This window comes from Ptychodera flava (assembly GCF_041260155.1).
Source record: "Ptychodera flava strain L36383 chromosome 23 unlocalized genomic scaffold, AS_Pfla_20210202 Scaffold_24__1_contigs__length_23054250_pilon, whole genome shotgun sequence".
Classification (NCBI taxonomy): Eukaryota; Metazoa; Hemichordata; class Enteropneusta; family Ptychoderidae; genus Ptychodera; species Ptychodera flava.
In genome coordinates this window covers 12,506,763-12,534,112 of record NW_027248278.1, presented here as the reverse complement: position 1 = coordinate 12,534,112, position 27,350 = coordinate 12,506,763, and the positions used below count along the sequence as shown (strand labels likewise).

Here is a 27,350-nt window from a genome sequence, read left to right as displayed (position 1 = left end):
TTTCCCTCGCTGCTCGATCGCCAGAAATGAGTACATACGTTCTTAGCCCTGCGTACGATGCTGTGTGTTCCGCTACAGCTATTAATAGCCCCGCTCACCACAGCCCTGCAAAGACCCGTACGTAGAGTTGGTGACTTCAAATCCATTTTTGGACTTGACGTAAAAAGCCAAATTACTGCCGAAATTCAGCGTTCTTGGGCCCAAGTCGTATCCCTGCCTACCGCAGCTACTCGATCGCTTCCAAAAATGCCAGTCTTTATTCTTTTTTCGTAAATAACCGTCGATGTCGGCAACTCTCTCGCTAGCCCTGCGTACGTACGCAGTGTACACTGTGCATTCGCTGTGTGCGTTCCTAACACACAGCGTACACTGCGTACGTAATACGTTCTCTACCTAGCCTCATGGCATGGAAGTGCTGATGAATAATAACTTTGGGTCAAAGGTATTGAAGTGTCCAATCAGGTTCGTGCACAGAGTCCAAGGCCATGACCTACTTCATGTACTGCTGCACTAAAACATTTTACACAAAGTGATTTCTGAATTCAGTCACTCGGCCGCGCTGATCGCTAATCTTGAGTTTTGACTGTTGATGTCGTCGTGTCGACGTTTGACTTTAAGAATCGTGTGGGTTACTCTGGACATAGCGAACCAAAAGCTAGATTATCGAAGGTTAGCGTCATAATATTTGATCAATGCATTTTTCTCTGAGAATGAGATGTAGAGTGACACTTTTCAATCTTGTGTGTGTGTCAGCGAATTTATATTCCGGCATGGTTCCGCTGAGATCAGCATAATATTATGGCGACGTATTGACAGTCTGTGTCTTTTAAGTTGCTTTTCAAGATTGTATTAGCTACAGAACCAACAATGACAAATTTTTCATGAGATTTCCATGTTGGCATTGATGTTAAATCAGGAGCAGTAGGCTAGCTCCTGCCATGCTCCTGCGTACAATAGGTCTGCGTTTCCCGGCGGTACGGTGGTAGGCCGACGGCTTGTACCACACTGTCCACAGGACAGCACGTGGTAGAGGCCGTGTGCACAACCTGTACGCAGAGCTTCGAATACACTAGACAGAGTTCGTGTTTCCGTAAATTAGGCATTGAACTTGACAATATAGGCAATAACCAGAATCATCGACCATCGCCTGACAAGTGCACCATAGTCAGCTGTACATGAGTTGCGTGGCGTGGTGAGCAGGTTCCCATGGGTATTTATTTTTTGAAACGCGTACTTCAAAGGTCACGAACTCATTTTGCTGCTACACGGCGCGGCACAGATGATTGTATCGTTTTTGGGCGCATTGAGATACTGTGAAGTAGGTCAACTCGTTCTACATGGCAATTATATGTGAAATATGCAGAATTTATACGCAAACGCGACCTCTGCCAGTTAAGAGCCTGCTCAGCCATTTGCACTTGCATCGACAGATATTGTTGGATCATAATTTTTCAAATGGTTTCTTTTCTTTTTTTCATTGCGTAATACAGTGGGGATAATGTCAAATTTAGATAGATTGGATTAATTTCGGGAATAAAAACAATGTAATGTCATAAAAGCCAATACCCCAAGAAGTACTTTACAAAATGTGCACGCGAGGCAATTCAGTTCATATCTGGTTGATGAGTATATGTTCCTACACTTCCGCACTGCTCTCGTTCAGCAGTTAGGAAAGTTCATTAAATATGTAAATAGCAAATAAGGATTTAGCTGAATTGAAAATGCTCACTGACTTTCAATAATGTTGTATAATAGCATTTTCAATATATGTAGCAAGTTTCATCATTTTTGGTCGAGTCCATTCAGATAAATATCCTTAATTAGAAAAGTTCATTAAATATGCACATAAGGAATTGGCTGAAGTAAAACTCCTTAATGACTTTCAGTAATGTTGTATCATAGTATCTTCAATGTACGTGGCACGTTTTATGAACTTTGATGAAGTCAATTCGGATATACATCTCAAATTAGGATAGTTAATTAAATATGCATATAAGGAATTAGCTGAAGTAAAAAACGCTTAATGACTTCCAATAATGCTATATCATTGTGACTTTAACGTACATAGCAAGTTTCATCAATTTTAGTCAAGTCAATTCAAATATATATCCCTAGTTCCAAAAGTTCATTAAATATGCAAATTAGGAGTTTGATGAAGTGAAAATGCTTAATGACTTTCAAGAATGTTGTATCATAGTATCTTCAATATATGTAGCAAGTTTCATCGACTTTGGTCAAGTCAATTCATATATATATATATATATATATATATATATATATATATATATATATATATATATATATATATATAATATATATGGTCAAGTCAATTCATATATATATATATATATATATATATATATATATATATATATATATATATATATATCCCTAATCAGGAAAGTTAATTAAATAGGCAAATTAGAAATCGGCTGAAGTAAAAGTGCTTAATGACTGTCAGTAATGTTATATCATGTTTTGTCAATTTTGATCCTGTCAATTCAGTTATATCCCTAATTAGAAAAGTTCATTAATTATGCAAATTAGCATTTATCTTTTATGATACTCCTTAATATCTTTCACGGCTGATATATCTAGTATCTTGGTTTGATCAACATTTGTAGCAAATTTCATCAAATTATGTGCAGTCGTTCTCAATATATTTCAGTTTTTTTCTAATATCATTAATTATGCAAATGAGCAACAATTAGGCAAGCCACACCCACCAAAAACTTATCAGTTCTTGCCATTTGCAAGACAGACAGACAGACACACACACACACACAGACACACTGACATCGCTGCGACATTAGCCCACGTGGATGAACACGTTAGCTAAAAACTATAATGAATTACAAAATGTTCCATATGGTGCATTTGAACAAAACAATATGAGCATATGAAGGCCCTTGAAAACGTTTATACTTTAAATACGATTTTTACGTACTTAAACAGCTATAACAGAAGCCAAGAGAATGAAAAAATACAATATACTTGGTTTAATACCGCTCTTTATCGACTTGCCAGATGAGAGAGTGATAATGTCAGGCAGGCAAAGGGCTTTAATCTCAGAAATAGTTCCTCACCAAGCATAAGCATGGCTGTTACCATAACTTTCGTCATCAGGGCAAACGCACACATTGTTCCAGCCAAATAAAGGTTATTTTAGGATATTTTCAGCAGAAAATGTATTCTATTGTTTCGCTGATCATCGCATAGATCATTCAACTTGCATCGCTTTGATGACTGCGGTTTTCTAATCAACCTCAAATAGAACAAGAAACTAAACGGCTGCCACGTTATGTCATCATTCAGTACATGATTGCTACGTAAATACTGGTGGATCGTTGGTATCTACGGTAAAGGTCATCGCATATTTTCTTTGTTGAATATAGAACCATACATAGTCCTGTTAAAACCCTCATAATTACAATATCCGAATTGGACTTTGGAGTCACGTCAAAATAAAAGTAGCGACTATTAAATATAAGTTTTCATTTGTGAAAGTTCAAGGGAAGTGACAATCACGATGATGCAGGTCAATTGAAATGACTGACATTGCACTCTCCATGCCCTACTTTGACGATATTGTTTACTGCAAACGACCATACATCTTGTTGAATTTAACGTGACAATATTTCAGTTCAATAGATTGAAGGTATGTACGCCCTTGGCAAAATGCCACTGATCGCGTGTCTTTGTTCACAAGTTGAGCGCAGAAGCGGCCTGGGTCACTACAGCTAGTTATACCCACCATTATTACAACGCTTACAGGCAAGCCTTGCCACTTCGATGCCTCGTATGCATGTTTTTTAAACACACTAAACGTTTTCATGTCATTAACAGGAAGGAACCTAATGACTGGATTGTTTGTAACAGGATAAACAACAGAAAACCGACACCGAAATATATGTGACATGTAAGCCTTGAGATAGATTACTATCACCAGTCTGGGGTGCAAATTAATGTCTTTACGACCAGACCAGTCATTAATTTCGTTCCTGTTAATGATATGAAAATGTTTAGTGTGTGTAAAAAACATGCATACCAGGCATCGAAGTGGCAAGGCTTGCCTGTAAGCGTTGTAATTGATCTAAACTCTATATAGGGAAGATTTTAGCCCAATAGAAAATATCCAAACAAAGTGGCACCATTACCCATGACAGGTCGACCATGGCCACATTACGGATAACGGCAAGGGTTTCTGTTCTTTTGAAATTTAAAAAAAAACACCAGGCGAACTGTAGCTGCAGATAACTGACAATTTTTAGAGGCTGGACCAAAATTTGGTGAGAGTGAAAGACGGTGTCTGTCACCCCATTTTTTAGTATTTCCAGAGTCAGCAACAACATAAGTAAAATGTGGTACAGTGGTAGGCTTTGCCAGTAACCCGATTATGCAAACACTTGCTTTTCACCCTGTAACATGTTACAAATTTTGACACTATGACTTTTGACCTGGGTCAAAGGCCATAAAGGTCTAAAACCGGGTCCTAAAATAACGAGATTTTAGGTCTAAAATGGGCCCTTGATTTTTCTGTGAGGCCGCACACCCCTACCACTTCTCTGAATAAGTGCCCCCCCCCTACCTGCACGTCCGTACTGCTCGTTCAGCAACCCAGTCGGTTCTTCCGACATCCGAAAGGCATTTTGTAAAGACATTTGTAAAATGAGAGTTTTGCAAATCTAAACCGAAAGGAAATAGCCACAGTGAAGCTTCAGTCTCGATCGGCACCGCATTTTCAGGTGACAGACATTTGTCGGAAAGCAACGCGTGCTGCATGAAATCCGAGAGCAAGATATATCATGCACGTCACATGAGAAACGTATCCATTGCTCTTTTCACATCATTCGTGTATCCAGAAAAGTATAACGTGTAAGAAAAATTTAAACTCTTTCTTTGTATACATTCACTGGTATAATCATTGATTATATACTTTATTCTTTATCCTGCCAAGTTCATATTTTATGGTTAAAACTAATAAAGTACAGCATGTCTTATATGGTGCATTTTAACAAAACAATATGAACGTATGAAGGCCCTTGAAAACGTATATACTATAAGTACGGTTTTTATGGACAAGAGCTGCTATAACAGACCAAGCAAAGTGGATGAAAAATACGATATAGTTGATTTGATACCGCTCTTTACTGATTTGGAAGATAGGCAAGTGATACTATCTGGCAGGGAAAGGGTTTTAAACTTGAAAATTGCTACTCACCAAGCATAAGCATGGCTGTTACAATAATGTTGGTCAGTAGGGCAAACGCACAGAATACCGAATGTGTTTTTAATCCAAATCTGGCATGCGTCACCTGAAGAAATGTCTTGGCGCCGGGAGCTCGGATCTTGAGTTGGATGGACAGGATGGCAAACAGAATGATCTGGACAGTGGCGCCCGCTGCGTACCAGAGCGGACCACTCACTCCATACTGAAAGTGAACAGGTGTGACGAGTAAATACGAGTGTTCCATAAATTGTAGAATACGGTTAGTAACCCTCAATAATGAACAAAGAAATATGTTAATATATTCGTCCTCTTGGAACAGTGTTCTGAGATATCTTCAAGGACAATTTTGTCTGGAAACAAGCTGGGACCAATTAATTGCAAGAAGCTATAGGGAGTTTCCCGATACTGCTGGAGTCTAAATAAAGCTTTCTGTTTAAGTTGTGTTGTAATTGCGGTGTATGGTTGTTGAATTCCAATAATATCTAGGGCAAGTCGATCCAATAATAATAGTCATCATCATCATCATCATCATCATCATCATCATCATCATCATCATCATCATCATCACAATCACCATCATCACCATCATCATTATCATCATCATCATCATCATCATCATCATCATCATCATCATCATCATCATGATCATCATCATCACAATCACCATCATCATCATCATCATCATCATCATCATCATCATCATCATCATCATCATCATTACAATTACGATCATCACCATCATCATCATCATCATCATTATCATCATGATCATCATCATCACAATCACCATCATCATCATCATCATCATCATCATCATCATCATCATCATCATCATTACAATTACGATCATCATCATCATCATCATCATCATCATCATCATCATCATCATCATCATCATCATCATCACAATCACCATCATCATCATCATCATCATCGTCATCATCATTACAATTACGATCATCACCATCATCATCATCATTATCATCATGATCATCATCATCACAATCACCATCATCATCATCATCATCATCATCATCATCATCATCATCATTACAATTACGATCATCATCATCATCATCATCATCATCATCTCAACATCATTATCATAATCATCATTATTAGAGCTATTTTCGTATAGTGTCATAAAAATTCAGCCTCAGCCGATCAAATGCGAACCCAAAACCTACATAACCTATTAGTCAGGTGGCTTAGCAACAAAAAACAGCAAGATCGTTACACGGATGACAAAAGTGCCAAATTTGGTACAGAGGTTCACATACATGTGTAGATCAAAATTAGCTATTGCTCCAAAAATTTGGGCCACCGGAAAGGCTTGATGACGTCATAAATTCAAAATGGCCGCCATTATATTGCTTAAAAATGGTAAAATACGGTTTATTCGGCCAATTTTCAATATTTTTTTGAATAAACTACACAAACATTCTAAATTATTACGCAAATCAATTATTATGACGTCATAATCCAAAATGGCCGACCAAATTCAAAATGTCCGCCGTAACATTGTCTAAAATGTTAAAGCACTGTTAATTAAGCCTGTTTCAGCATTTTATCGCCTGAACTGAAATTAACACCCCAAATTACAGACAAAACATATAATTGATGCAAATTAATTATTGTGATGACGTCATAAAACCAAAATGGCAACCGAAAGTTATAAAATGGCCGATTATGAAGTTAACTATGCTTGGTACAATAGCCCATTTACGTGACAAAATGATAGTTTCAAGGTAATGTACAATTTGTATTAATATTCCATAAACTCAAAATAAAAGATAAATGTACCAAAACTTAGCCGATAAGTTCAACACAAGTAAAAACTCTTATGAGATTATTTATTATTAAACAATGATCTGTGTTTGAAAAATCGAATCGATATAAAAGGAAATGAAGGCAACTTCACACACTGGTTCAACCTTGTTTATGATACAGTATAATGATTAAATCAATGTGGTTTCGTGATAGGGAAACATGGTGAGAAACCAGTGAATCGATAGTGCTTTGACCCTGGTAATGTGACCTTAGTCCAAGAGAAAAGGTTTTATGATGGTGATTCCTCCTAGCGGCGTTTCGGGCCAAAGTGGGACCCCTTCTTCAGTCACTTGAATGGTCTTGTATTCCAACATGCTTAGTTTGATGGTAGCCATCAAGTAGAGATGCTAAGATCATTATGTTGTGGTCTGATTGTTGCGTGAATTGTTGCTCAGACCGTTCATTTGTACTCTCCTTGTGTTTGAATTTTGCTTAAAGGAGGATATCCTGTATGTTTTTCTTCCTTTCATACGTTATTACAGGTTTTCTGGAAAACCATGGCCAGCGTTTAATCGCCCTTCATTATTTTCCAGTTTCTTATCACATTGTTTGATTCGGCTTCTTTTGATGAGGTTGTGCTGACAAGTTTTTTTCATTACTCTTATTTTTGTTGATGAAGGATAGCTGACATTTTGTTACATTAACTTCTTTTCGATACAAGCTATGTCTTTTTTTCAATCTCGTTGTTGAAGTTTTTGCGTCGAGAAATTGACCTTTTTATGAAGTCCATATTGTTGTTGCATGTGCGAACATATCTGAGTAATTCACCTTTCTTTAATGAATCATTTGAAGATTGGTGGCAGATAATATCGTCAGATGGTTTGGTGTGGGTTTTGCAGTCGAGCATCTCTCTCAGTTGCGTCTCTGACATTTGAAGACCACAAGGTCAGGGTATGAGATTTTGTCGATAGAATGTTCAATTATGAATTCCCAAGTTGAACGTAGGGTACATGGTGTTGCATTCCTCGACAAATGTTCGAATGTTATAGGTTTATATTCTGTTCCTGAGTAAATCGTTAAACGTTTCCATACGATTATTTGACCGGATTGGGATTTAACATAACTTTCTCCGTTTCATGGTATGTGATATCAGCTGTTTTTAGTGAGGCTATGCTGCATCCATAGATATGTTTGTAATTTTCTCAGTTGAATTAAAATATGTTGCGTTTCAGAATAATCGGCAGTAAGGCTTTCATGTACGTTGTTAGTTGGTTTTTGTATCGTATCAGTTGGCTGGTACTGTTTCAGAGTCCAACGCTACGATCGCTGCATTTATGGCTTCATTTTTGGCATGTTTTTCTACATCGATACAACGTCTAATGTTACCAGAATAGAGTTTGCTTGTATTTTATTGATTCTAACTAGTTAATGAAGTTTTTGTGTCCCTGACATATGTAAGTCGTCTTTGCGTGATTGGTTTTATGACAAAGTCTAGAAATTCCGAGATTTGGTTTATTGGGCTCGAGCAGCCATTTCTATCGAGACTTTGGATGATGATTGTTCCTTCTGCTTGGGTTCTGTGTATGTTTGGCAGGAGATACCATCGTGGTGTACAAATTATTTTACTTATGGGAATGGGGAAACTGTAAATCACCTCGTCAAGGATCTTCGTGTCGCAGATAAATGATTTCATATACAATATCCAACGTATAGTTAATGTTGCCAAGTGTTGCCTAACTTTCTTTAATGTCATTTGTCGTATTCACAATTGCTATGCCTCTTCCTTTATTGATGGGTTTTATTGCGATTTGTTTGTTTTCAGTCAGATTGTTCAGAGCAATCTTTTCTATTAGAGTTATGTTCTTTCTGTTGTGGGTTGCGAATAGAATTTCCTCTATCGATCTAAGTTGCTTCGAGACAGTTTTACAATTTTGGGTTTTCCGCTGTTAGTAGTGTCGACATTGGACTTATCTTAGAACAGATGTCTGATTGATTGATTGATCGTTTGTTTCTCATGATATTGCACAATCTTATGATGCGAATAAATTTGTTTATATCTGATTGGACAATTTTTCTGTATAGGCACTTTGGAATGGAAATAAATTTCAAGCCTTTGCTTAATGCTTTGATTTCAACATTTGGTAAGGTTTGATTTGCAAGATTTTTGATGAATCTGTGAATCTTTCTGAGTTCTTGTTTTTGTTTAATCTTCGAATTTCTGTTTATGTACTTCGCTTCCTGGCGTTTTTTATGTTTTTGGTTTCCAAACAGCAAAACGATGCCAAACACGAAAGGCAAAGACGCTTTTCATAAAATTCACGAAAGCTGCAAAAAAAGCAAGGCAAGCTACCTTCAAAAGGCAAAAAAGTATTCTCTTTGTTCATATAACTCTGACGAAACGGTCTTTTTAGGCCAGCACATCCTCCGAAAAGAGAAATACTGTAGTACAAAATTATGTGTCTGTCACCACACATCGAGATATAAATAACAGAAAATTCAACAAACGAAAAAGGCTTCTCAAACAAAGGAAGCAAAAGACCCAAATCACAAACATAAAACCTTTTTTCGGGGACCAAGGTCACATGACCAAGGTCAAGGCATGATTTATTCACCGGTTTCTTGCCATGTTTTTTGTTATCATGAAATCACACTACTATAATTGATCTACTCACTATATCGTAACACTTTCAAAGGTAGAACCGATGCGTAAAGTTGCCCTCATTTCCTTTACATTGATTCAGTTTTTCAGACAGAGGCCATTGTTAAATAATCAATAATTTCATAATAGTTTTGTAACTTGTGTTGAGGTTATTGGCTGAGTTTTGGTACATTTATCATTTATTTTGAGTTCATGGATCATCAAGACAAATTGTACATTACCTTTGAACTATCATTTTGTCACATAAATGGGTCATTGTACTAAGCAAAGTGAACGTCATAATAGGACATTTTGTAATTTTCAGTTGCCATTTTGGTTTTATGACGTCATCACAATAATTAATTTTCATCAATTATAGGTGTCCGTAATTTGAGGTGTTAATTTCAGCTCAGGCACTAAAATGCTGGACACAGACTTAATTAAGAGTATTTGAACATTATCACACGATATTATGGGGGATATTTTGAATTTGGTCGGCCATTTTGGCTTTATGACGTCATCACAATAATTGATTTGCATCAATGTTATGTTGTATTTGTAATTTGGGATGTTTCTGTCAGTTTATTCAAAAAAATATTGAAAACTGCCTGAATTAGCCGTATTTTATCATTTTTAAGCAATATAACGGCGGCCATTTTGAATTTATGACGTCATCGAGCCTTTCCGCTGGCCCAAATTTTTGGAGCAATAGCTAATTTTGATCTACACATATATGCGAACCTCTGTACCAAATTTGGCACTTTTGTCATCCGTGTAACGATATTTTTGTTAAGCCACCTGACTATATTATCAAGCAAAGAATTCAAGGATCGAAGCCACTCGGCTACATCCTCGCTTTTAATATAATGCGGAATAGTCTGGAACATTACTTTGAATGCAGCAAACTTGTTGAAGATACCCATCGTGTGATTTCCTCCAAACAAAACGCGGAGATTTTGGACATGGCATTCTGTTTACGCGAGACATTAGTGTGAATGGACTGGTCAGTTACAGGCCAGGGCGATCTTTTCTACCGTGAAGATCTTATGATCGAACCTGGTGAGTTCGTGAGGTTTAAGATACCGAACTCACCGTCAGGTGCTACGGTATGAGGAAACGGTGCCCTTAGTTACAAACAAACATGGAGTCTACGTAAATTCTCGTTAGGTCTCGCGCAGTCTGGTTCCCTGACCCATTTCCCCGGTAGAGGGCGTGGGGAAATATAGGGTCAGGTACCGGCTAATGTAAACATGGACGCTATTGGGTTAAAATAAAACAAGCTGTGATTGGATGAAAGTAACACTTGTAACTTTTTCTCATCTTTCTTGGGTTTCTCACTTTCAGGCTCACTTGACACCAACTTCTTGTTTGTACCACAAAAGCCGTGGAGGTAGAAAGAAAGACTTTCTACCTCCATGATTTAGCCACTGTGATTTAGCACACCTCTTAACACTTTAGAACGTCGACATGATGCCTTGCATTTTTCACGAAATTCGGACACCATTCTATCCATCGAAATCAATCGTCGTTCACAGTTCCAACAAAGTTTGCTTTCAATTAGCTGTGATATCGCAGCAGTACTTGTGGCGTGTATCGAACGTGCTCGGGTCATTGGGGTCACGCCACAGTCGGCGATGACCTCAATGACCCTAGCGCGTTCGATACACGCAACAAGTACTGCTGCGATATCACAGCCAGCCTTCAATCACCTCTATTTCCCCGTACTTCTGGATTAATCCTTTCAGTTTATGTTTCCCGTCTCATGTGCCAATGTTTTTTGGTTCGGATACCTGTGTTCGAACATAATTCTGATCCAGTCGAATTTTGACCGGCGTTTTCATGGTAGCAGCCATATTTGTTGTAGCATGTTCTGTCAGGTGACTAACCTCCGCCATCTTGAACAAAATTCTGTTCAAGATGGCTACCCGGTACCTGACCCTATATTTCCCCACGCCCTCTACCGGGGAAATGGTCAGGGAACCAGACTAGGTCTCGCGCAGCTGATGACCTTTGTGAACCTCGTTCTCGTCTCCCATCATGAATAATTAACAGGATAATCTTCGAGTTTAATTTTTTTAAATGAAATTATTTTAGAGCAGTAAAAAGGAAAGTGGATATTATAATTCAATATCTCTATTTCGTGAAGATCATTTATAAATCGGCGGTATTTTAACGATGTACGATCTCAACAGAGTTAATTAGCCGTTATGCCAACCCTACTTATTATCACGTGATTTTGATTTTTTTCTCTTCACGTTTCATTAGTTTCCCTTTCATAAGTTTCCTCGATTTTCTGTTTCCTCGATGGATCATTAAGCTGCGCTGTTCGTATTATAGAAAAAAAACAGTGCGCATGATCCCTGACCTTGATATGCAAATGAATGAATAATCACCTTGGAAGCCACGGTTGACGACTGCAGCAGAGTGGCCGCCCATGTCCACTTAGATACTATGGTAGTTGCAGTAAGGCCGACAGAAACTTTCCCACCAGCGTCGAAAAAGGAGTCAAGATTCTCCTAAAACAGAAGATATGAGAAAACAACAAGAATTAGGAGTGTGCCTGGCATAGATTTTGTAAAGAATGTTCTAATGTCATACAACAGCAAAAAAATGGGGACAGTACAACATTAAAAGGTGTATGCCATGATAACAAGTGACGCACCCATTTCAAACAATGCGTAAGATCTTTTTCATTCGATATCATTGTTCTTAGCAGATGTGATGCCGTCTACCATATCATGAAATTAACAAAATTTAATTTGAATATGTCCATTGTTCTGGAAATTAACAGTGGCTAATTTTAATCTCTATAATTGAGGCCTCTGAAACTTTTTTTCTGCCAGCCCGCATTTCTCTAGGTTTAAAATATTTATCAGAAACAACTTTCTACACTTCCAGAAGTACAATACGAATTTTACGAAATTTGCACTTTGATTATGCTCGAAAGACATACTATAAATCTTTATTACACTGTCAAACATTTGAACTTGAACAAATTCAATGACATTTCAGCTCATGGGCTGTTAATTCCATTTGTTTGCTAGTATTCTACTTGACAACTGGTCGGCGTATTTTGTTTTTTGCTCCCTGCATTATTCACTATAGCTATGGGTTTGATTTTGACAAAAAGTCCCTAACAATGGGTCTGTTTTTGACAATACACATGGGTAGACGTTTTTAACCTAGGCAGCACACCCCGTATGAAAATATTGGGAGCAACCCCTTCCCCGAGGCTAGGTTAGGTTATATACTCGTTTATTTTATTTACTCCGATTAGTAAGAGCGTGAAGAAAGGAAAATGAACTGATAGAGAAAACAGTGAGAAAAATTCAATGATAGTAATAACGTCTTCTCCGCCTGTGTTCCCAGCTTGCTCGCGATCGCTCGGTGCAGTGCGCGATGGGCATCCCAACAACGCGTTAATGTCGACTTTTTTCCAGGTAAAATTGGACTAAAAATGTGTATAATAATAAGGTTATTCAAAAATACCGGGATCTATGTACCTGCGTACGCGTCGACAGTACCTCCGCTGCACGATGTACTAAGGCATAAATCTCGGTATTTTGTGAACAACCTCATATTACTTTGGAAGTAGCAGAAAGCAGCCGCACTTTACGAAAAAGAACAAAACGGTAAATACATCATTGGGTACAGCTAATTGAGCACCAACATAAATGAACGATTGTTAAACAAATCGACAACTACGGTATGAAAGTACGCCTTTAAGGTAGTATGCGCCTCGAAAGTGAAAGACTTAAACTTTTGCTCAAACTTTCCTTAAGGAATCTTTCAACCATTCCCTTTCAAAGGGGTCACCGTGCAAATTGGTACTAGAGAAACAAATAACTCGAGATTTACCGATATTTTAAATTCAAAATGGCTGCCATCCCTGTATTAACTCTATGGTGAAAAATAAAATTTTCGAATTTCGAAAAGTTAAGCCGATGAAAAGGTTTCCTACACCAAGAGCTTTAAAATGAACCCCCACAAGCGGTAGATCAGGAAAGAATTGTGACAGTTTGAGAGTCCGAATATCTGTACCCGAGGCACGTTCTTCGACAAGAATTAAATGTATCGGTTATTTGGTTTCTTGTTTGCTTTTCAGTGTTACAGTAGTTTCAGCTCACGTGATACAGCCTCATGCTGTGATTGGATAAAGAAGGAAGAATACTGCAAAATTAGTGAAAACCAACGTGTCATTAACCTAATGACACGTTGGTTTTCAGTGGTCTGAATGAGTAGGCTGCAAAACACGTAATCCTATCGGTTATTGAGTTTCCGTTGAAGTCGAAATGGCCTGGTAATTTGAAGCATGGATGTTGAATTGGAAAAATAAAATTAGCGTCTAATTCCTTTGGTATATACTTATGACACACTGCAAGGGTCACACCCAGGTGACGCCGACGCAAATTTTCAATTCTTGGACTGCTGCCAACCGAAGCAATTAATTTTGACTATCGAACAATATTCAAAGGGACCCGAGAATGAATTTGTAGAAGAATTCCATATTTCAATACGTCAAAGCAGAGTCCGTTTGCCCCAATCTAAAATCTTCGCTCTAAACCCATCAATTGCTAACAAATATTTCAATAGGCTCTTTTTAACTTACATTCACATTTGGTATCGCCAGAAATCTGTCTGATAAACCAAAGAATGTTGGAGAATCAAGTATCTCAGTAGAAGCCGCAAACAGAATGTAACAAAAAAAGCATGTTTACCTTGTCTTTGAAGACCTTTTTTCTTATAAGACTAAACACCTCGGCAATAAGGGCGGCGAACACTCCAAAGCCAACAATCAAACCTACAGCTTCGGCTAAGGTCAGTGTTTCTCCCGTGTGGCTGTAGACCAACTGCAGTGTATCATTTTGCAACTCGGCCACGCACTGGCTGGAGTTTTTACACAGCACACTCGGTAGGAACATGAAACACACGGTGAGTAAAGTTGCCTTGCCGTTTAGACTGCCGGCGGTGATGGGCCACCATCTGAGAGCCATCTTTCCTCTCAGTAATAGGTTGTGTGTTCCCTGCAAGGAAAAGCGATACAGCCGGTGCGACACCAGTTAAGCTTAGGGTGTGACAGATGCGCGTCTGAATGAAAAAGTGAAAGACTCTCCCATGAAACGCAATGCATGCCGGGAGTATGTTCGCTTGGCAATGTACTTTGGTCATCCACAGGTGCGTACATTGCAACGAATGAGTTATGACCGTGACCGCGGCAACCATCGGCGCGCGTGAATAAGAAACAAGAATGTGAAGTATTCTACCGTTTCCAACAATGAGGATTTCTGTCTATGGTCTCCAAACCATGCCAAAATCACTACTTTCCATGTTACTGTTCTGAAGTTCAATTCCACAACTCAACGTTCAAATTCTGCATTTAATATTATACTCCTTGTCCATAGCTCTTCTAAAGGTGTCCTTTGATTTGTGATCGTCTCTGTACCGTTCCTATGTGTATTTTTCACGATTTGAATCATTCTGTTTCTGCAAGTTGACGGAGCTGGAACTCAGTTCGACGGGGTGAACCTAGATACCCGTAATTTCATACACACGGAGAGTACGCAGTGAGCTAGCCCCGCATACGATGCTGAGAGTTCACGGTGCGTTCTACGCCCTCCCGTTTTTATGATTAATTTGTAATAATGGAACATTCAGCTATACGGCACCTAACACTTTTGAGAAATTTGAAAAATATGAAAATCCAATTATCCCAAATTAGTTCCAATCGTGTTAAAAGTTTGTACTTGACGTAATTTGAGTTATTATTCATAACGCTCTGCTTTAGCATCGAGCACTGAGTACGCAGTTCCATTCCAGTGGTTAACTAAACCTTTTCCGCCACTGTCATATCTCGGTAGCCTTTCTTTCACTCTATTGTCATCTTTTGCGCTACTGTCATGTCTCGAGACAGGTCGCTTTTTTCACTCTATTGTCAATGGTGAAATAAGGGCAATCGAGCGAAAGGCGGTCCAAGGTTAAAACCTCCAAGCCGTCGGAAAGGCGTTCATTGGAGCCCATCATTGAAAGGCTAGATATTACAATGACATTACCCCAGTTGGGGATGGTCATGGGCATAAAATTTGGGTCAAGACAAACTCTCTAAAGTTAGCGACCGGAAACGAACTCATTTTCGCCTTTAAGATGCGATCAACGATTGGATATCTGTACAGACGATATTTGACATCCACTGAAAGGTCTGCTGTCTGACTTCACCGCATGTACGGTATGTCTGAGATAAAGTTATAAAGTGACCTGACAATTATTTCACCAGAGATGAAATATTTTGAACCATTTTAATAGTTTTTTTTTCCTTAAAGGGCGGAGGTCGTCAGATCGGCGCTCAAAGGTCGCTTGGGACCCCTACGACCGATAAAAACCTTGTATCCAAGCTACGTTGGCAATTGATGAAAGTTAATTAAAACATGTTTGTCTCAATGTACATCGTACAATTTAAATGTCGCAGCTATTTTGACTATACATAGTGCATGAAATACATTGTTTGTAAACAAGAAAGTTGCACATGCGCAGCTCCGACAACCACTTTCCTTTAAACCGTGGTCTGAACATGTCAGCGTATTGCATTTGGCTTCGCTGCTTCTCTGCCTGTAACACATGTATCTGTAAAGGGGAACATATGCAAAAAAGGAGCGATATTCGATGATCGATAATCAGACATGAAATCCGTTCGTTCTCTGGCTGCTTACATTCATACAGATCTGTATTGGCGTCCGCGAGAAATCGCTTTGGGTTGTAGCTGCGCTTGCGCCGCGGTGATACCCTAAGTTTGCACGTTTCAAACGTTCGGGGACTGACATTGAATAGCCAATCACACGCGCCGCTACTTCTGTCACTTCCCTCCCCCGCTGACCACCCGCTCCTGTTGTAAGAAGTCGCGGTTTCATGTCAAAAGCAGTGGTCCCCGGGCCGTTGGCAATCGCACTTAAAGATACACAGAAGATCGTTTTTGACGCAAAGAGGAAAACGTGTGAATTCGGAGATGTGTTGGCAGCCATCTATGCTGTTTATAGAATAAACTTATGCCGTTTTGTGAATGAAATCCGTCTCCGAACACGGCGATAGGTGCGTATAGCGGCCATTCCGTCTTTCTAATTTTCTTACGCACACCACACAGCGACAGTCGCGCAACGATTCATAAATGACTGTGTGTATAGGCCATAAAATTAGACAAGAACTCAAATCTATTTTGGGATAGGGGTCAAGGCAGAACACATTGTCCTTTAACGTATTTTCCCATTGACTAAAGTAATTTGAATGCTGCAGTAGCTTGACGGTTCCCATTGTCGTAAACACCTACAATCAGTTCGGTTTCAAGCCTAATCATAGTACAGACATGTCAATTTTTATCTTGAAAGAGACTCTCAACTATTATAAAAACCATAATACCCCTGTGTTTGTTACTTTCATGGACTTCTCTGAAGCCTTTTATTACATTAGACATGACATTTTATTTGAAAAACTATCAACTAGAGACGTACACCCATATCTGATTAGATTACTGTCATATCTTTATAGATATCAGGACTTTGTTATCAGATGGAATGGGTGCCTTTCTGAACCATTCCATTCAATGAACGGGGTTAAACAGGGAGCATTACATCGCCGATACTCTTCACTGTTTATTTAGATAATCTTAGAAAATCACTTGCTTCTCTACCGTATGGTTGCCTTATTGGTGATGACTTTAAGGTCAATCATCTGATATTCGCAGATGACCTTGTTATTTTTTCCACCGGTTCTTACGGGCAGCAAATGTTAGTAAACGCTTGTGGTCATTATGGCAACGAATGCTCAATACTCTTTAATAAGAAAAAAAACTGTATGTGTGTTACTACAACCGAATGTAAGGAAGCTGCGACAATCTCCGATATATTTGAAAAATAGAGTGTCTATGTGTATAAGTACCTTGGACACGTTATAACTTCTGACCTAAAAGATGACGATGACATTAAAGCTCAGACTCGCCTGTTTTATGCGAGAGGCAATGCTCTTATTCGAGATTTTAAATTTGCATCGCTTTCAGTTAAAAACCGCCTGTTAACTGTTTTCTGAGATGTCCCTTATTGTACGTATCTTTGGTCTAATTTTTCTGTGAATGTTTTTAAGACGACGAGAAAAGCTTTTTATCAGGTTTATCGTAAATTGACTCATACAATCACATACAATCATGTGCAAAGTAACAGCCTTTTGTGTGTAAACATCGACTTTGAGATTTGACGAACTGTTTAGAAAAGTCAGTGGGTTTTCTCTGTAGACTGCATATCTCTGATACCCCCTTATTTCAACAGTTCTGAATTTTTGCATTTTCACATATAGTAAATTAAAGAAAAACTTGTGTAATTGGACTTTTTAACTCCTTTTCTGTCATTTACTTTTTATTTGTTTGTTTTTTGTATATGGATAATTATATCTGAAATAAACAATTATAATAATGATAATTACAATGTGGGGAGGCAAGGTTGATATTGATGACGATCGATGTTATGTGATACAACCTTGTTTATCTGCCCATTTGACCAGTCTCTTGTTAGGATAAAAGTAAAAATTTTGCTTAAAAAGTTTAATAATGTGATACCTCTAAGGTTGTTAGTAGTAGATCTTGTAAACTAACCCTTTTTATGGAGTGGTACAATTATCCTTTGTATGTCAAAATTATCCGCCTCATAATTATCTGTACTTAGTGGTATACGTGCTGTTGAATGGTTCTAAATAAAGTCATAGTCTTGTGCATTTCTGGCATTAAAATCACGCATAAGTAACAAATTACAATCCGGGTATTAAGCTTTGAAATCTACAATCTGTCAATCTAGCAGCTCAATCCCGTTTTTTCTCGGATACATATCGTTTTGAACCCTCTGGTGGACTGTAAACACCCCCTACAGTCACACTGGTCTGAAAACCAAATGTATAACTATATAACCTAAGAAACACAGAATCAGGTATATCAAAATACAATCTTGTTATGCCTGCAAAGCACCAATTTTCGACAGACATAGGAATGTCGCCAATCGCGGCGGCACCCTTCCAAATAAAAATTGAACTAAAACATATTTTGTAGTTCATATTAAATACTTGTAGTGCTATCTACCGTCACAAATAGAGACGTAAAACAAAACTCACTGAGTAATCGTAACATTAACCCTTTGAAGGCTGTAATTTTTCCAACCTTAATTTTAGCGCAACATTTCACCAATTTTTATGAATTTTTCTGTATTTTTTTTAAAAATAATTTTGGAGCAAATGGACATCACATTTAATTAGCTACAGTTTTTATCAAAATTTTAGCAAAAATCTGAAAAAAAAAATCAGACTGGGGTATGTTTTGTAAAGGCATAAATTGTCTTTGGCCCTTACAGGATTCTTATTCCAGTCTTTGGCGACAATTTGGCCGTCATGTAATCTGATACATTTGCAAGAACCGAAGTATATAATATGTTGTTTTTTGAAATTGTGCGTTAAGAGTTTCAGTGTTCCTGGGGAAAGATATGCTATCGTTAGATGTTTGGGTTTTTGGGGTATAAAATCATGATATTTATTTTATATCGTTTATTTTATTCCAGATCTCAAACTCCCATCATCTTTGTCCCAGTTAAGACATCAAATATGAACGTATCACCGACGTCTTTTATATACTCGAGGGATGCTTGTTGTATGCAGGTGCATGAAAACTAACACCAGTCGTTGAAAAATCACTCTTTGGAAGTCGTTTTTTAAAAAGAGTTGATCTATTGAGGTTTTCCCTATGAATAAAGCATTGTTTCTGTATTTAATATTAACAAAATCATTGCTTGTAGAATATTTGTCTTCCTTCAATTAAAAAAAACAACTAGATTTATTTTCAAAGGTTGCAAATTCATTTGGGCCTCTTTGAAGTTTTTCGTCAACAGCATTTGTTCCATAAGAAATAGACACTATCTTTACGTAAAATTTAGTCTAAAGTTATGACGTCATTTTCTCTTCATTATCAGATGATTAATACTAAATCTAACATCGGACTTTCTGTACTTTGAAAACCATAGACAACACAAATAAAAACATTCTGTTTTTTTGCAAAGTTGGAGCGCGTTAATATTTGTCTGTTGGGACCCGTCACCTGTAAGATATTTGGAGGTATGATATTAAGAGCACGAATGCTGCGTGACAAGCATGATGATCTTGTCTTAGCATTGTCAACTTAAAACAACGTTAATAAAAGCAATTGGGCTACGAAGGCCATGTTATCGCAGTTAACGATCTGTAAAGGCTTTAGTATTTGGAAGCGTCTCCTTTCGTTTCAATAGAGGTCAGAATGTGGGGCAACAATTGTCATTCATATCACTCTGTTTATTCTGTGCCCCTCAGATCGCAGCCTGGCACAACAGCTTTCCAGTAGATACACTGTTTCGTACACACCTGGCGTTCAAACTCTTCTCGCAATTTCTAATGACGTCACCGTTTGTGGCGAGTTTGGTTTCTCATTATTCAATAAATAACATGGTGAGATTATCTGTACTAAGGGACATGTTGCCATTAGAAGTGAATGCAGTTTTTTTCTGCAAGAATGTCCCTCGTGTCGACCCTTTGCCTTCGGCAAGGATTCAATATATGTTTTCCAATCTCATTCAAAGTCAATTTATAATACTTCCCTACTACGATGAAAATTCCACTTTCCATGTTACTGAACCAGTAATCGCCTCGCTTATCAGTCTGCCCTGCCCTGTCAGTCTGTGCCTGTCTATTAGCATAAAGGTGTGAATATTCACTGAGGCGCGCACCTTTTGATGACACCGGAGGCATGGGTCGTTGGCGATTGATGCCGACTGATCACCCTGGATCAAGGCTCGACATCGCGATGTCTACCGAGACAATGTATCACTTCTCTGCTATCTTTCCGAGTTCGAAATCTATGCAACTGCCAAAATCTTTTTTCATTTCAGGGTTGTTTCGATGAACTAACCGGGAAATGACGGTCTATAAGAAGACTAATTAGGCTAAACGATTCGTTTTTGCGCATGGTACATAAGTAGGTCGTGCCACAAAGATGGGATAGCTCCTCTGGCAGACTAGTACTAATTAGACAAGGTAGATTTCTAGCTACAACCCAAAAGTCCCGTGTGCATACTAAAGCAGTGCCTCTTAATATAGATATTCACAATAAAAGTGATCTGCTAAGGGAGCGTTCAGTTACGGCCGGGGTTGGGCCGGCAAAATCCTGGGGGGGGGGGTTCACCTTCAATTTGAAAACTGCAAAGGGGTGGGGGTCATGTATTTTTCAAACAGCTCAGAGGGAGGCTCACTTAATTTTCATAAGTATCCGTCCCGTCAAAAATTAGTTTCAGTGTTCATGAACATCTTGACTTGGCAACTCTGAGGCTTGTCTTATTGTAAGTCGAGCTCACTGAGGGCAATGAATAATTCATATTACTTTCATATTAGAGATATAGCAAATTTTGTCAGGGAAATTATTTAACAGTTACCTGTAGACTACTAATACCACGAAAAGTTAAATAACACTAATGTCTTTTAGGTGAAATTCCAATATCATAATTGTTGTCAACATCTGAACTTTCAAATACCCTATTTGAATCAAGTAAATTTGTATGAATTATCAAACACCTGTAAAAGCACAAATTAATTTAGTTTAACATTGTGAAAAAATTATTCATAGTTTACTCATAGACTCCAATGTATAGTGAATCAACATTTCGGTGAAATTCAAAAATCCAATTTCTTGCACACATATCAACCTTTAACCATCCTGGTCTAACTAAGTTCTTTGTGATGAATTATCAAACGCCTATAAATAAACAGATTTAGATAGTTTTTTATTGGAAAAAAATATTCATAGTTTCCTCATAGACTACGATGTATAGTGAACTTACATTTCGGTGAAATTCTAAAATCCAATTTCTTGCACACATTGCCATTTGTAACCACCCTAGTCTGATCAAGTACATTAATCTTAATAATGGAGAGTACATATTGGAAGAAAAATATTCATAGTTTCCTCAAAGACTCCCATGTACAGTGAATCTATATTTCAGTGAAATTCAAAAATCCAACTTCTGGAGGACACATCCATTTGTTACCACCCTAGTCTAATCAAGTGCATTAATATTAATAATCGAGAGTACATAAATACACAGGTTTACCTATTTTTGTATAAGAAAAAAATTATTCATAGTTTCCTTATAGACTCCCATGTATAGTGGATGGACATTTTCAGTGCAATTCCAAAATCAGATTTCTTGTACACATACTATGCACCTTTGACCATCATATTATAACTCAAGTACGATTATGTTATTCAACGTCTGTTTATGCACACAAGTGTAGCAAGTTTTTCATTGGACAAAAACAATATTTTTACAATTTTATCATAGACTGCCATGTATAGTGGATGAAAATTTTTTTGTGAAATTCTAAAGTCAAATTTTTGTCCACATACCAGTTGTAACAACCCTATTCCAATTAAGTACATTTATGTCAATTATCAAATATCTTAATGCATAGATACAGTTTTTTATAGTGAATCAACATTATAAACAGCTGACTATCAATTAAATCCAAATATCAAAATTTTGTACACACACGCTTGCGCAAAAATATTGTGATCCACCTGTAATTTCTGTCCAATCCCTTTGAGGGGTAATTTCAAAAATATAGTAAGTCATAATTTGAACATTAATACCTTGTGAGTTTGTAAGGAGGGTCATATGAAGAAATCTGAGAATCTTTTTTTTTTTTGGATTCTATCGCTCCCCAGAGGTGTGTGCAGCTTTACTCAATCAATGTAGGGGGGGTGATGAAATTTTTGTCATCTTAAAAGGGAGGTCATCAATTTTTTGGTGCAAAGGGTTAGGGGTTCACTTATTTTGACTGATGCGCAGGACGAATTTGCCGGCCCACCTTCGGTCATTGATAATAACTGAACACTCCCTAAAACAGAATTAACACAAAGTGAAAGACTAGCTAAGAAAATAATCCTGGCCTGTCATGTCCCAGTATGTCGTCCACAGAAGATTGTGTTCAATCGTAACAATAAAGTTGTCCCACACTCGTCTGAATTTACGCTGCAAGCCCTTGGAGGATATTCTAAGTTAGTCAAATTAACCAATCGGCCAACTGTTGTCTAAATTTTAAGACCAAAGGCCCCTACCACTACACTGTGTCAGAAATTACGCTCACTTTTTTCTCTACCTTTCTGTTTCACCAATCTAATTCTGTCTATTTCTGTCTATTATATACTCGAGATATGCTTGTGGTGCAGGTGCATGAAGACTAACTCCAGTCGTTGAAAACCACTCGTTGGGAGACGTTTTTTAAAAAGAGTTGATCTATTGAGGTTTTCCCTACCAATTAAGCATTCTTTCTGTATATATTAACGAAATTATTGCTTCTTGAACATTTGTCTTCCTTCAAAAAAAACCAAATAGATTTATTTTCAAAGGTGGCAAATTCATTCGGGCCTTTTCGAAGTTTTTGTCTACTTTATTTGTTCCACAACAAATAGAAATTTGCTTTAAGTTGTGAAGTCATTTTCTCTTCATTATCAGATGATTCCTACTAAATCTAACATCAGACTTTCTGTACTTTGAAAACCATAGACAACACAAATAAGAACATTCCGTTTGTTTCAAAAGTTGGAGCGCGTTAATATTTGTCTGTTGGGACCCGTCACCTGTAAGATATTTGGAGGTATGATATAAAAGCACGAATGCTGTGTGACAAGCATGATGATCTTGTCTTAGCATTGTCAACTTAAAACAACGTTAATAAATGCAATGCGGCTGCGAAGGCCATGTTACCGCAGTTCATGATCTGTAAAGGCTTTAGCTATTTGGGAACGTCTCCTTTCGTTTCAATGGGGGTCAAAATGTGGGGGCAACAAGTGTCATTCATTTCACTCTGCTTATTTTGTGCCCCTTAGGGCTAAACAATTCGTTTTTGCGCACGGTACACAAGTAGGTCGTGTCATAAGGACATGATAGCTCCTCGTGCAGATTAGTACTAATTATAAGTCCCGTGTGCATACTATTGCAATGCCTCTTAATATAGAAATTCACGATAAAAGTGATCTGCTAAAATAGAACTAACAGAAAGTAAAAGATTAGCTAAGAAAATAGTCCTGGCCTGTCATGTCCCAGTATGTCGTCCACAGAAGATTGTGTTCAATCGTAACAATAAAGTTGTCCCACACTCGTCTGAATGTTCGCTGCAAGCCCTTGGAGGATCTCCTAAAGTTAGTCAAACTAACAAAGCGGCCAACTGTTGTCTAAATTTTAAGGCCAAAGACCCCTACCACTATACTGAGTCAGAAATTACGCTCACTTTTTTCTCTATCTTTCTGTTTCACTAACCTAACTCTATTTCAGTGGCTGTCTGTGTGTCACTCCGTCTGATCGTCTGCGTCTGTCTGTTTGTCCGAACCACCAGTCGGACTCTCTTTCTCTCCCATCCTGCTGAAGTTCCTTGGACTGACATCGTGAAATCGTACGGTACACACAGGTGTAATAAGCAAGGGAAATATCATTGCATATAGGGAGATGGGACCATGTGTGATGTTTTCATCTAATTAATATATTTATAGTTAAAGGAAAAAAATGTTTGAATAAAAATCGTACGAACAGACACATTTATGGGAAACGTTAATCTGTAATAAAATATGTCAAGTTGCCTTACCGATGCGATACTTCACCTCATGCGATATATCGGTCTGTTTTGGGCACACTAAAATTTCCTCTCGATGAATTTTTGTTATCAGGCGTTCACCAATGAAAATCACATTGGATGTTAGATGACTTTACGTAGTGACGTAGGTTTTTTTTCCAGGAAAATTTGTGATATTTACCCGAATGCAGTGGCTGGTTACAGCAGTACGTCGAACTTTTAACCCAGTCAGGTCGCAAAAAATATTCATTGATCGAAAACAAAATCATTTGCTAGCTTACATTAGGTAGTGACCTATTTTGCCTGGTAAATTTGAGATATTTACCAACGTGCACTGTGACAGGTTTCAGCAGTACCTTAGACGTTTAACCCTGTCTTCACCAAGGTAACCGACTATTTGGTGTAAACAAGACAACTCAAAAAGTTTCTCACGACTTCAAAACACTAAAATGTGTCATCACTTTGATTCATGCGCATCTGTTTCATATATATGCCCATACCATGGCCATTGTAAAAGTTAAAGAATTTAATGCTTTGTGAACACTGGTCACGCAGGCATGACTGCATTGTGAATGTTTCAATAGGGGGTCTAATGTCATTTTATTCTCTCTTTCTTTCGTTTGGAGTCAACAGGTCATAGCAGTGCCTTGAACTTTAATCAAGTGGTCGTCAAGGTAACCGATTATTTGGTGTAAATAAGACAACTCCAAAAGTTTCTCTCGACTTCAAAACACTAAAATGCGTGACCTTTCGACAGTACCTCTGTTGATGAGTGTCTTCTTCACAATGTATATACCATGCCCATTGTTATTTAACCTGAAGAATACAATGCTTTCTGGACAGAGGTAAGGCCAGAATCGGAGTGCTACTGCTCAACGTTGAAATTACAACAAAATATGGTATTGACAGGTAATAAACACAGTGCCCGTCAGTAATGTTTTTCACATGCACTGAAAGCCATGCCTAAATTTACATGCTAATATCTCGATCGCCAATGCAAGCTTTGCAAATTTTTCACTGTTATTAACACCTGGATTAGGATTAGGGTCCAGCATACAATACCTCCAGCATACAATGGACAAAATTTTCCGGCAGTTTCTCTGATTTGCAGCATCGAAGAAGGGACGCTTTTGAGAAATTTTTGACAAACGACACCAAAGAAATCGAGTAGTGTTATCGACAATTGCAGACTTTCGGATGACATCAGAGCAAAAAAATTCAAAACAGCAAAAGATCATTGCTAATTTACGTTGATGTATTTTGATGATGGAAGTGTAAATTGATGTGTTAATACTTTGGGTAGAGGAATTCTCACTGAAGGTGGTGTCGGAATTTGACCACTGAATTTCTTGTATAGGTTCAAATTGGACCTAACCGAAAAAAATCTGCATATCAACTAATTGATGTATTTAACGCTTTGCTGCCTTGCGAAAAAATAATAGGCTGACAGTGAAACATAAACACTGGAATTCTTTAAAACACAGAACAAAAAAATTAAATTAAGCCCACTCTGAAAAAATGTCAATTCCCTGAACGCTGCAAACATACCCACCGCCACTCTAATTTCATCCTGTCTGGTCACATGTACGGGCGGGGTGTTCGGTTAGTTACGTATTCATTTTGGAATTGTCTGTATACTTACGCTTGATGACATCCTATTTAAATATTATAAAGAACAAATCGTCAATATTAGTAGCGTATGTATTCAGCATGAGTCAGTCAAAGCGACAACATTGGATGATGAACATACTAGGGTTGTGCTAAGCGTGGTGGAGGGTAAAAGTCGTAAAACACCAAAGCTATTGACCCATAGCTACACTCCCTCCGCCAGTTCTCGGCCAACACGCGAGAAAGCGTTCCGTAATCTTCAATCGCCGTAGTTTGACGTCAGTTCTGAGTTGCGAGGGATTGTGGGTATAAAAAGCAACCTGCCCGCCAAATTCAAAAACTGTCACTTGAATCATCACGACGCTGATTGAAAAAAATCAGGAGGTGCGTATTCTGTTTATACTTTTGCTTTTTATGGTCGCTACGATCTTGGCCACTTTTTTCGAGTAGCACATTCAAAGTCAAAGGGACTAAAAATAACCAAATTACCAGTAAAATGTTTTCTGATTTTCTCTCTTCGTTACCATATATGTCATGGCACTTTAGCATGAAGATTTTGGCGCACATTCGCGCGAATCCCCAAAATTGTAATTTCCCAGAAATCGGCCATATTTAGGCGCTAAAATTTCGCCGTACAATATCACTCATTGCATTCACTTTACTGCTCGTAGTTTGATGCTTATGATTGGATATTGTTTTTCAAAGTACGAATATGTTTTAAACTTTGACCATGATGGTTATGACAACAACAACAACAACAACAACAACAACAACAAAATGATAATGGATGTTGACGTCGATGACGACAACAATGATGATTGTGAGTAACAACATGGACAATGATAGTATAATAATAATATATAGGCACAATATTGGTTTTTGCTGTTGTACATAAATTTGTCGGTCTTGTGTGATCAGGTCACTTTAAAATACATGTAGGTGTTTAGGTCTTCCTCCATAAAGTAAGGGTACATATATTACCTGACTTTTATAAAATATTTCTGCCGATAAAGAATAATTGTGTTTCTGGTAACCAAGCCTACCCTAGTTAAAATTCACATCCCCAACTATAAACCTTGGAGGTAAATTCATCAAACTTGGGAAAACCAGTTCAATCCCATGAAAAATTTTGACCTGCCCTATTTCTAAATGACAAGTTACAGGAAACACAAACATTGTTTGAGGCTATATATGTTACACAGCATGTTATGATGAAAGTGATAGCTATGTTTGTGTGTGTGTTGTTTGATTTTTATGAAGGACAGTTTTCATGTGTCAATCCTAAAGTAGGTTATGAGACAACAATAGACTTATAGTTTATTTTGTTTTCTTGTAACAGAAAATAGTGTTGTTTAACATGGAAAAACAGAAAGCACTTGAAGGTGCTGTTCACGATGTTGTTGTGGCCAAAATGTCATGGCGTAAGGCTGTGGCAAA

The 27,350-nt window shown here is 37.9% G+C and overlaps 1 protein-coding gene across 1 annotated transcript in view; it reads right to left on the bottom strand.

The window, feature by feature from the left end:
* LOC139124422 (uncharacterized) overlaps window positions 1–14,753 on the bottom strand; it is a 31,101-nt gene extending 16,348 nt beyond the window's left edge. Inside the window, exons 1-3 of the mRNA XM_070690555.1 lie at window positions 14,357–14,753; window positions 12,032–12,154; window positions 5,222–5,432 (exon numbers count right to left, since the gene is read on the bottom strand). Of these exons, the coding sequence (XP_070546656.1) occupies window positions 5,222–5,432; window positions 12,032–12,154; window positions 14,357–14,632 (610 nt within the window). The 5' untranslated portion in view covers window positions 14,633–14,753. The remainder of the gene's footprint in view (window positions 1–5,221; window positions 5,433–12,031; window positions 12,155–14,356) is intronic.
* Window positions 14,754–27,350: the final 12,597 nt, after the last annotated feature.